General features: G+C 43.4%; 1 protein-coding gene across 1 annotated transcript in view; it reads left to right on the top strand.

The window, feature by feature from the left end:
- sap30bp (SAP30 binding protein) overlaps positions 1-12257 on the top strand; it is a 23982-nt gene extending 11725 nt beyond the window's left edge. The window contains exons 4-11 of the mRNA XM_083555061.1: positions 1518-1560; positions 8668-8756; positions 10286-10377; positions 10818-10878; positions 10979-11030; positions 11197-11255; positions 11382-11463; positions 11642-12257. Of these exons, the coding sequence (XP_083411187.1) occupies positions 1518-1560; positions 8668-8756; positions 10286-10377; positions 10818-10878; positions 10979-11030; positions 11197-11255; positions 11382-11463; positions 11642-11820 (657 nt within the window). The 3' untranslated portion in view covers positions 11821-12257. The remainder of the gene's footprint in view (positions 1-1517; positions 1561-8667; positions 8757-10285; positions 10378-10817; positions 10879-10978; positions 11031-11196; positions 11256-11381; positions 11464-11641) is intronic.
- Positions 12258-12500: the final 243 nt, after the last annotated feature.

Here is a 12500-nt window from a genome sequence, read left to right as displayed (position 1 = left end):
CCGAACACCGCCTCCACCCCGAACACCGCCCCGAACACCACCTCCACCCGGAACACTGCCCCGAACACCGCCTCCGCCCCGAACACCGCCTCCACCCGGAACACCGCCTCCACACCAAACACTGCACTGACACCGCCTCCACCCAGAACACCTTCCTGAACACCACCTTCACCCCGAACACCGTCCTGAACACCACCTCCACCCCAAACACCGCCTCCACACCAAACACTGCACTGACACCGCCTCCACCCAGAACACCGCCTCCACCGTGAACACCGCCTCCACACCAAACACTGCACTGACACCGCCTCCACCCAGAACACCGCCCTAAACACCACCTTCACCCCGAACACCACCTCCGCCCCGAACACCGCCCCGAACACCAGCTCCACCCCAAACAACGCCCTGAGACCACCTCCACTCCGAACACCACCTCCACCCCAAACACCGCCTCCACACCAAACACCGCACTGACACCGCCTCCACCCCGAACACCGCCTCCACCCCGAACACCGCCCCGAACACCGCCTCCACCCGGAACACCGCCCCAAACACCGCCTCCACCCGGAACACCGCCCCAAACACCGCCTCCTTCCGGAACACCGCCCCGAACACCGCCTCCACCCCGAACACCGCCTCCACCCGGAACACCGCCCCGAACACCGCCTCCACCCGGAACACCGCCCCAAACACCGCCTCCTTCCGGAACACCGCCCAGAACACCGCCTCCACCCCGAACACCGCCTCCACCCGGAACACCGCCTCCGCCCCGAACACCGCCCCGAGACCACCTCCACTCCGAACACCATCCTGAACACCACCTCCACCCCAAACACCGCCTCCACACCAAACACTGCACTGACACCGCCTCCACCCGGAACACCCCCCCGAACACCACCTCCACCCGGAACACCGCCCCGAACACCGCCTCCGCCCCGAACACCGCCTCCACACCAAACACTGCACTGACACCGCCTCCACCCAGAACACCTTCCTGAACACCACCTTCACCCCGAACACCGTCCTGAACACCACCTCCACCCCAAACACCGCCTCCACACCAAACACTGCACTGACACCGCCTCCACCCAGAACACCGCCTCCACCCTGAACACCGCCTCCACACCAAACACTGCACTGACACCGCCTCCACCCAGAACACCGCCCTAAACACCACCTCCGCCCCGAACACCAGCTCCACCCCAAACAACGCCCCAAACACCGCCTCCACCCGGAACACCGCCTCCGCCCCGAACACCGCCCCGAACACCACCTCCGCCCCGAACACCGCCCCGAACACCGCCTCCGCCCCGAACACCGCCCTGACCACCGCCTCCACCCTGGCCAACGCCTCCACCCCGAAAACCGCCCTGACACCACCTCCACCCCGAACACCGCCCCGACCATTGCCTCCACCCCGAACACCGCCCTATATTTTGGGTAACAAAGTCGTCATAAAATAATAAATTCACCATATTTTTGGTGTGTGTGTGTGTGTGTGTGTGTGTGTGTGTTAGGATGTAGTGACTGGTGAGAAGAAGGATCCCAATGAGTTGGTTGGTGAGTAACTTCTATAACACACACACAACCCTTTATTTCCGAGAAGAGTCATTTGTGCGTGTGTGTGTGTGTGTGTGTGTGTGTGTGAGAGAGTGAGATCAGGTGTTAACTTGTTTAATTTCTGATTTCTGAAGTGAGTGTATCAGCTCTGAGTGAGTTCCAGTGCAGGAAGTAATAAAATAAAAAGTAATAAACACTGTTACATCACACACACACACACACACACACCATATACATTCTGTAACATTATAAACATCTATTGCATCATTTATACACTGAAAATATCTGCTGTGTGTGTGTGTGTGTGTGAGAGAGAGAGACTCCACATTGTTGTTTTCTTTTTTTCCCCCCTTTTCCTCTTCATGCTTGGTGCTGTGAGTGTTCAGGACAATCAGACGTTGTTGTCTGAACTGAACGTCTGTTTTTGTCTTTTGTGGAGTGAAAATGTCAAAGTTTCAGCTCTAAAGGTCTCACGCAGTCCTGACAGATCCGCTTTGTCCTCTAAAGTCTGAAGAATCTGCAGTGTGTGTGTGTGTGTGTGTCTCTGTGTCTGTGTGTGTGAGCACGCTCGGTTGCCTGCCTAAAGTTGTTTGTTTTGCTGTGTTTTATGGTGCTACTGGGCACCAGGAACTCCCCTGTGTGTGTGTGTGTGTGTGTGTGTGTGTGTGTGTGTGTGTGAGAGAGAGAGAGAAAAACACTCTTGGCCTGGCATTAAAGTTTTCACTAAAGTGATTTTCCATCTCACTGTGAAACAGAACGTCTTTACACGGATAACTAAATGATTCATGTTTGCTGAAGTGACTCACGGGAGTCGTGCTGGAGCCCCTGATGGTCAGCAGGTGTGGGATCTGTACCCTTATCACCATGTGGACTCAAAAATTGTCTGATTAGAGGAATTGTATATTTTGTATCTGATCTTGTGTAGTTCCTCCTCGTACCTTCTAACCAGCCCAGCCTGAACTTCACCTCTTCTGGGGTATCTGACACCAAGACATGGATCCTCCATGGATTAGACGTGTTTATCCAGAAGCTTCTAAGGATTGAAATCTGGGAAATTTAATGGTAAAGTCAACATTTTGAGCTCTTTGTGATGTTCCTCAGAGCGAGGTTTCCCAGCAGAACATCAGCCAGAGCATCACCCTCTTCCCATAGTGCATTTAGGTACCATCTCATCCACAGGTAAGCAATGCCCAAAGAAAAGAAAACCGCATTTATCAAGCTTATCAAGCCACTGCTCCATGGTCTGGTCCTGATGCTCATGTGTCTGATGGGTGGTGGACAGGGTCATCATGGAGACTCTGAGTGTTCTGCAGCTACACAGCAGGCTGTAACTGTGTGTGTAGTGATTCTGTTCTATCAGGACCAGCATCAACATCTCCAGCAGTTTGTTCTAAAGGAGCTCCTTCAGGCTGGTCTTCTCCTCACACGCTGTAATGAGCCTCAAGTGTCCATGGCTCTATATCCAGGTCATTGTCTTTCTAACTTCAGAGCTTTTTTGGATAAACCCCTCAACATTTGCTGTTCTGGAGACACCCAGACGTCTAGACATCACAGTCTGGACCTTGTGATTTAGATGCTTACACTTGCCTGCTGTATAATAAACTCCATCCTGCTCATCAGTGTTCACTTGTGTACAGTCTGCAATCTACTGAGGCAACACCAAAGGGACAAATACTAAACTACTCAGCACCACTAGGGTGCGCTGATGTGCTGCTGTCCAGTCTGAGAAACTTTACACTGCTGTCTACATGCGACTTTGTGATCCTGAAAATACAGAAAAGTGAAACAGAACCACAGCACTGTTTTATAGAATTGTGTGTGTGTGTGTGTGTGTGTGTGTGTGTGTGTGTGTGTGTGTGTGTGTGTTTTACCTCATCAGGTTTCTATCGCAACAGGCTGTTTTTTTTTTTTCTTCCCCCTGTGGGTTTTTTCTTTTTGTTTCTGGGCTGGAGGCCAGATCTAAGCTGCCACACCCGGCCCAACCCTGTGTGTGTGTGTGTGTGTGTGTGTGTGTGTGTGTGTGTGTGTGTGTGTGTGTGTGTGTGTGTGTGTGTGTGTGTGTGTGTGTGTGTGAGCAATAAACCTTGGCAAACTGAGGCATGTTTCACTCCTGTCTTTTTCTCTGTTATTCTGGGCCTGACATAAGGAGCAAGTAACAACACAGTGAGAGAGAGAGAATGAGGGAAAGAATGGAAGAGGGAGAGAAAGTGAGAGTGAGACTGTAGAAAAACAAGAAGCCCAGTGAAGAGAAAAAGAACCAAAATCAAACTTAGAAATTAACTTAAAAGTAACCAAAATTCAGTGTGTGTGTGTGTGTGTGCAAACCGGACAGGTGTGTGTGTGTGTGTGTGTGTGTGTGTATAAAGTTGTAGGTATACATATACTGTAGGTATACATTTACTGTGTGTGTGTGTGTAGATTTGTAGGTATACATTTACTGTGTGTGTGTGTGTGTGTGTGTGTGTGTGTGTGTGTGTGTGTGTATACATTTGTAGGTATACATTTACTGTGTGTGTGTGTGTGTGTGTGTGTGTGTGGATTTGTAGGTACACAAATACTGTGTGTGTGTGTGTGTGTGTGTGTGTATATGTATAAATTTGTAGGTATACTTATACTGTGTGTGTGTGTGTGTGTGTGTGTGTGTGTGTGTGTGTGTGTATACATTTGTAGGTATACATATACTGTGTGTGTATAAATTTGTAGGTATACATATACTGTGTGTGTGTGTGTGTGTGTGTGTGTGTGTGTGTGTGTGTGTATAAATTTGTAGGTATACATATACTGTGTGTGTGTGTGTGTGTGTGTGTGTGTGTGTATAAATTTGTAGGTATACATATACTGTGTGTGTGTGTGTGTGTGTGTGTGTGTGTGTGTGTGTGTGTGTGTATAAATTTGTAGGTACACATACTGTGTGTGTGTGTTTGTAGGTATACATATACTGTGTGTGTGTGTATATAAATTTGTAGGTATACATTTACTGTGTGTGTGTGTGTGTGTGTGTGTGTGTGTGTGTGTGTGTGTGTGTAGATTTGTAGGTATACATATACTGTGTGTGTATACATTTGTAGGTATACATTTACTGTGTGTGTGTTTGTGTGTGTAGATTTGTTGGTATACATATACTGTGTGTGTGTGTGTGTGTGTGTGTGTGTGTGTGTGTGTGTGTGTGTGTGTGTAAATTTGTAGGTACACATATACTGTGTGTGTGTGTAAATTTGTAGGTACGCAAATACTGTGTGTGTGTGTGTGTGTGTGTGTGTGTGTGTGTGTGTGTGTGTGTGTGTGTGTGTAAATTTGTAGGTATACATATACTGTGTGTGTGTGTGTGTGTGTAAATTTGTAGGTATACATATACTGTGTGTGTGTGTGTGTAAATGTGCAGGTATACATATACTGTGTGTGTGTGTGTGTGTGTATGTATAAATGTGCAGGTATACATATACTGTGTGTGTGTGTGTGTGTGTGTGTGTGTGTGTGTGTGTGTGTATAAATGTGTAGGTATACATATACTGTGTGTGTGTGTGTGTGTGTGTGTGTGTGTGTGTGTGTGTGTGTGTGTGTGTGTGTGTGTAAATTTGTAGGTACACATACTGTGTGTGTGTGTATAAATTTGTAGGTATACATATACTGTGTGTGTGTGTGTGTGTGTGTGTGTGTGTGTATAAATTTGTAGGTATACATATACTGTGTGTGTGTGTGTGTGTGTGTGTATAAATTTGTAGGTATACATATACTGTGTGTGTGTGTGTGTGTGTATGTATAAATTTGTAGGTATACATATACTGTGTGTGTGTATATAAATTTGTAGGTATACATTTACTGTGTGTGTGTGTGTGTAGATTTGTAGGTATACATATACTGTGTGTGTATACATTTGTAGGTATACATTTACTGTGTGTGTGTTTGTGTGTGTAGATTTGTTGGTATACATATACTGTGTGTGTGTGTGTGTGTGTGTGTGTGTATATGTATAAATTTGTAGATATACATATACTGTGTGTGTGTGTGTGTGTGTGTGTGTGTGTGTGTGTGTGTGTGTGTGTAAATTTGTAGGTATACATATACTGTGTGTGTGTGTGTGTGTGTGTATATAAATTTGTAGGTATACATATACTGTGTGTGTGTATAAATTTGTAGGTATACATATACGGTGTGTGTGTGTGTGTATAAATTTGTAGGTATACATATACTGTGTGTGTGTGTGTGTGTGTGTGTGTGTGTGTGTGTGTGTGTGTAAATTTGTAGGTACACAAATACTGTGTGTGTGTGTGTGTGTGTGTGTGTGTGTGTGTGTAAATTTGTAGGTAGACATATACTGTGTGTGTGTGTGTGTGTGTGTGTGTGTGTGTGTGTGTGTGTATAAATTTGTAGGTATACATATACTGTGTGTGTGTGTGTGTATAAATTTGTAGGTATACATATACTGTGTGTGTGTGTGTGTATAAATTTGTAGGTATACATATACTGTGTGTGTGTGTGTGTGTGTGTGTGTGTGTGTGTGTGTGTGTGTATAAATTTGTAGGTATACATATACTGTGTGTGTGTGTGTGTGTGTGTGTGTGTGTGTGTAAATTTGTAGGTATACATATACTGTGTGTGTGTGTGTGTGTGTATAAATTTGTAGGTATACATATACTGTGTGTGTGTGTGTGTGTGTGTGTGTGTGTGTATAAATTTGTAGGTATACATATACTGTGTGTGTGTGTATAAATTTGTAGGTATACATATACGGTGTGTGTGTGTGTGTGTGTGTGTGTATAAATTTGTAGGTACACAAATACTGTGTGTGTGTGTGTGTGTATGTATAAATTTGTAGGTATACATATACTGTGTGTGTGTGTATATAAATTTGTAGGTATACATTTACTGTGTGTGTGTGTGTGTAGATTTGTAGGTATACATATACTGTGTGTGTATACATTTGTAGGTATACATTTACTGTGTGTGTGTTTGTGTGTGTAGATTTGTTGGTATACATATACTGTGTGTGTGTGTGTGTGTGTGTGTGTGTATATGTATAAATTTGTAGATATACATATACTGTGTGTGTGTGTGTGTGTGTGTGTGTGTGTGTGTGTGTGTAAATTTGTAGGTATACATATACTGTGTGTGTGTGTATATAAATTTGTAGGTATACATATACGGTGTGTGTGTGTGTATAAATTTGTAGGTATACATATACTGTGTGTGTGTGTGTGTGTGTGTGTGTGTGTGTGTGTGTGTGTGTGTGTGTGTGTAAATTTGTAGGTACACAAATACTGTGTGTGTGTGTGTGTGTGTGTAAATTTGTAGGTAGACATATACTGTGTGTGTGTGTGTGTGTGTGTGTGTGTGTGTGTGTGTGTGTGTGTGTGTGTGTGTATAAATTTGTAGGTAGACATATACTGTGTGTGTGTGTGTGTGTGTGTATAAATTTGTAGGTATACATATACTGTGTGTGTGTGTGTATAAATTTGTAGGTATACATATACTGTGTGTGTGTGTGTGTGTGTGTGTGTGTGTGTGTGTGTGTGTATAAATTTGTAGGTATACATATACTGTGTGTGTGTGTGTGTGTGTGTGTGTGTGTGTGTGTGTGTGTGTGTGTGTATAAATTTGTAGGTATACATATACTGTGTGTGTGTGTGTGTGTGTGTGTGTGTGTGTAAATTTGTAGGTATACATATACTGTGTGTGTGTGTATAAATTTGTAGGTATACATATAGTGTGTGTGTGTGTGTATACATTTGTAGGTATACATATACTGTGTGTGTGTGTGTGTGTGTGTGTGTATAAATTTGTAGGTATACATATACTGTGTGTGTGTGTGTGTGTGTGTGTGTGTGTGTGTGTGTGTATAAATTTGTAGGTATACATATACTGTGTGTGTGTGTGTGTGTGTGTGTGTGTGTGTGTATAAATTTGTAGGTATACATATACTGTGTGTGTGTGTGTGTGTGTGTGTGTGTGTGTGTGTGTGTGTGTGTGTGTGTAAATTTGTAGGTATACATATACTGTGTGTGTGTGTATAAATTTGTAGGTATACATATACTGTGTGTGTGTGTGTGTGTGTGTGTGTATAAATTTGTAGGTATACATATACTGTGTGTGTGTGTGTTTGTGTGTGTGTGTGTGTGTGTGTGTGTGTGTGTGTATGTATAAATTTGTAGGTATACATATACTGTGTGTGTGTGTGTGTGTGTGTATAAATGTGCAGGTATACATATACTGTGTGTGTGTGTGTGTATAAATGTGTAGGTATACATATACTGTGTGTGTGTGTGTGTGTGTGTGTGTGTGTGTGTGTGTAAATTTGTAGGTACACATACTGTGTGTGTGTGTGTAAATTTGTAGGTATACATATACTGTGTGTGTGTGTGTGTGTGTGTGTGTGTGTGTGTGTGTGTGTGTGTGTGTGTGTGTAAATTTGTAGGTATACATATACTGTGTGTGTGTGTGTGTGTGTGTGTGTGTGTGTGTGTGTGTAAATTTGTAGGTATACATATACTGTGTGTGTGTGTGTGTGTGTGTGTGTGTGTGTGTGTGTGTGTGTGTGTAAATTTGTAGGTATACATATACTGTGTGTGTGTGTGTGTGTATAAATTTGTAGGTATACATATACTGTGTGTATAAATTTGTAGGTATACATATACTGTGTGTGTGTGTGTGTGTGTGTGTGTATAAATTTGTAGGTATACATATACTGTGTGTATATAAATTTGTAGGTATACATATACTGTGTGTGTGTGTGTGTGTGTGTGTGTGTGTGTGTGTGTGTGTGTATAAATTTGTAGGTATACATATACTGTGTGTGTGTGTGTAAATTTGTAGGTATACATATACTGTGTGTGTGTGTGTGTGTGTATAAATTTGTAGGTATGCATATACTGTGTGTATAAATTTGTAGGTATACATATACTGTGTGTGTGTGTGTTTGTGTGTATAAATTTGTAGGTATACATATACTGTGTGTATATAAATTTGTAGGTATACATATACTGTGTGTTTGTGTAAATTTGTAGGTATACATATACTGTGTGTGTGTGTGTGTGTGTGTGTGTAAATTTTTAGGTATACATATACTGTGTGTGTGTGTGTCTTAATTAATGAATGAATTTGTGGTTTCAGCCCAGTTTTCAGAGAAAGTGAGGAACATGTCTCCTGAGGAAATCCGTATTCCTCCTGAGCCCCCTGGCCGCTGCCCCACCCACCTACAGGTGTGTTCTCTCTCTCTCTCTCTCTCTCTCTCTCTCTCTCTCTCTCTCTCTCTCTCTCTCTCTCTCTCTCTCTCTCTCTCTCTCACACACACACACACACACACACACACGTGTGAATGAAGGGTTAACCCAGCAGATGAACCCGTTGCAGGTTGGAACAGATCCAGACAGGGTGAAGGTCAGAAGAAGGTCAGATGTTGGTGTTTTGATATAAATCATGGTGTAGAAGCAGTTTTATTTGGACTGAAGTTTAAACTCGTAAAACGATCGACTATTGTTCAGCTCTCGGCTCTGTCCTTATTATACCCCACCTGCTCGTCCACTTCCCCTCTTTCTACCTTGTTTATTTCCCCTCATTTATCTGCCCTCTTTTCCTCGTTCTCTTTCCCTCTTCCACCTCTCCTCTTTCCCACATTCATCTCTCCTCATCGAACTCTCATTATTTCCCCGTTCTCTTCCTCTTGTTTCTTTTCTGGTATATTATACAGCGCCACTGAGGCGTCTTACCCACAATGCACTCCTCTACATTCCATCATATTCATGTGTGTGTGTGTGAATAAAAGTGTTAAGGGGAAGTGGGTGAATGTGTGTTGGACGCTACAGATAAAACAGTGCAGTTAGAGGTCCACACACACACACACACACACCTAAATTCCTTTTTTTTTTTTATTACTTCTCCTGTCTCTGTTTTTCATATACACTTTTTTTCTTTCTCTTTCTTCTCCCTTACTGTTGCTTTTTCTCCTTATTTTGTAATTTGTCGTTTTTACATCTTGCATACAGCACATTCCCTCAGTCAGTACTGGAGCTGTCTGGACAGGTGTGTGTGTGCGCGCACATGAAGGTGTGTGTCAGAGTGTGTGTGTGAGGGTGTGGTTCATGTGTTCAGACACACTCAGTTCTTATCTTCACCATGACGAATATCCTGTGCCTGCAGCTACACACTCTTCTCTGTGCAGACTTGACCATTATGATGCTCCTCTTTACACTTCACACACACACACACACACACACACACGTGCGTTGCAGGGTTAAGCCGAGTGTGAGTTCACACGGCTGTGAGTAAACAGGAAGTGACTGAGTGAACAAACACTACACCTTCCCAGGTCTCTACACACCCCTTTTGTGGTGTGGTTGTTAAAAATGACCATCTACTTCGAAACTCACACAGAGGTGCTGTTCAGAACACTGCAGGAAGCTACGCCACCATACATGGGGCAGAGCAGGGCGGGGCAGGGGCTGAGAACCTGCTGGAAGGTGTCCTTAACATCTCCATCAGTCAGGTGTTTATGGTGACGCAGCTGGTCAGGAGCAGGTTCTCAGTGAGAGGTGTGTGGTGGGAACATCATATGGTGGGGAACATTTTCAGTACCTCAAGTGCCCCAGAGTGCACATGACCTCAGGGTGGGGTGAAGGTTCACCTGTATTCATGACCACTACCCAGAGCATACAGCCAAGACAATCCGAGCTGATGGGTTTTATTTGTGTGTTTGTGTGTGTGTGTGTGTGTGTGTGTGTGTGTGTGTCAGGAGAAGATTCATAAACTGTATGAGAGAAAGCTGCAAGGAGACTTCGATACCAACAGCCACATCCAGAAGAAGAAAGAGTTCCGTAACCCCAGGTACATTTCTAACACACACTGTATTATACTGTAACAAACACTGTTACACTAACACACTATTATACTGTAACACTAACATTATATCACACTGTAACACACACTAACGTTATATTACACTGTAACACACTCTGTAACACACTAACAACCTGCATAACACTATTACACTAACACACTGTATTACACTGTAACACACACACACACTACCACTGTAACACTAACATTATATTACACTGTAACACACTCTGTAACACAGTAACACACTAACAACCTGCACAACACTATTACACTAACACACTGTAATACACATTAATGCACACTGTCTCACACTTTTACACTAACACACGCTGTATTACACTGTAACACACTCTGTAACCCTGATTGTGTGTGTGTGTGTGTGTGTGTGTGTGTGTGTGTGTGTGTGTGTGTGTGTGTGCGCGCAGTATTTATGAGAAGCTGATCCAGTACTGTGGAATTGATGAGCTCGGGACAAATTACCCCAAAGTGAGTGTGAAATGTAGTATTTTTGATAAATAAGTGTTGAGCTGTGAAGAAGATTCAGTTCTGACACGGAGACGCTGATGTTCTGCTCCGTGTTCCTCAGGACATGTTTGATCCTCACGGCTGGTCTGAAGATTCCTATTACGAGTCTCTGGGTGAGATTCTGTTTTCCATCAAATTACATTCAATTACTCACATTTACTGTCTTATTAATCATTCATTTATTTTTTATTCTTATTAATAATTCATTTATTTGTTGTTGTTGTTATATTATTATTATTATTATTATTATTATTATTATTATTATTATTATCACTGCAGCTAAAGCACAGAAAATCGAGATGGAAAAACTGGAGAAAGCCAAGAAGGAGCGAACAAAGGTGACAACACAGACACACAACATTGTTACACACCTTCACACTACACAACTCTACACAGTTCTACCCTCCGCCATCTGTAGTATTGAATAAAATGTGTAGTTGTGTTGAATTGTGTTTTTGTTGTAGATTGAGTTTGTTACGGGAATGAAGAAAGGCACGAGTACAAACTCCTCTGCTGTGACCACCAACACCACCAACACCTCCACAGGTACCACAGCGTCTGGCACTCACACACACACACACACACACACACACACACACACACACACACACACACAACCTGAAGTTGCATTCTGACTACTGATTTTGGGGGCAGAGCTACCTAAAAAATGTGTGTGTGTGTGTGTGTATGTATATATGTGTGTGTGTGTGTGTGTGTGTGTCAGACGCTCAGAAGAGAAAGAGTAAGTGGGACTCGGCGGTTCCGGTCACTTTGTCCCAGCCGGTTCTGCTCACTACCACCGCCACGCTGCCCGGAGTCGTCTCAGTCACCACCACCGCCAGCGGCACCAAGACCACCGTCATCTCCGCCGTGGGAACCATCCTGAAAAAAGCCAAGCAGTGATCTGTCTCTCACACACACACACACACACACACACACACACAGCCAGGTAACCTGGGAAACAGGAAGTGATTTATTTTATTTAACTGGACTGCTTTCTATTGGCTGAGAAACACTGCTGTGGCGCTCGGAGTTTATCTTCATGACTTCTCCCTTCTTCTGGTCCTGGTATCTCACTGAGGTTCTGCTGTTCTCTCCCTCCCCCCCCCCCCTCTCTCTCTCTCTCTCTCTCTCTCTCTCTCTCTCTTTTTTTTTATTTTATTGTATTATTTTTATAGTTGTTTTTTTTTTTCTCTTTTTCATTTTTGCACAATGAACATCTCACTCTGGTCTTGTAGTCATCAGCAGCATTCTGTTGTCTCTGTTTGATGATGATGATGATGATGTCATATAATTTTTTTTCTGAAATGATGAAAATAAAGGTTTTGTATTGTTGTGTATTTCTGCAGGGTTTGTGTTTGTTTATAGCAAAACTATAAAGTAGAATATTATTATTTTTAAAGCATTTATTTTTTAATCCTAGAAGTCCACACACAAGGTCATTTGAAGGTCAAATGTTTTCACTTGTGTGTGAATCCTGTCCGCCAATCAGAGTGCATGGAGGCGTGTCTTCAGAACTGCAGTAACCCGAACTCTTATAGACAAAAACAAATATTAAAGCTGTGTGTGTGTGTGTGTGTGTG

The sequence above is a fragment of the Silurus aristotelis genome (assembly GCF_946808225.1).
Source record: "Silurus aristotelis genome assembly, chromosome: 11".
Lineage (NCBI taxonomy): Eukaryota > Metazoa > Chordata > Actinopteri > Siluriformes > Siluridae > Silurus > Silurus aristotelis.
This window is presented reverse-complemented; position numbering and strand designations above follow the sequence as displayed.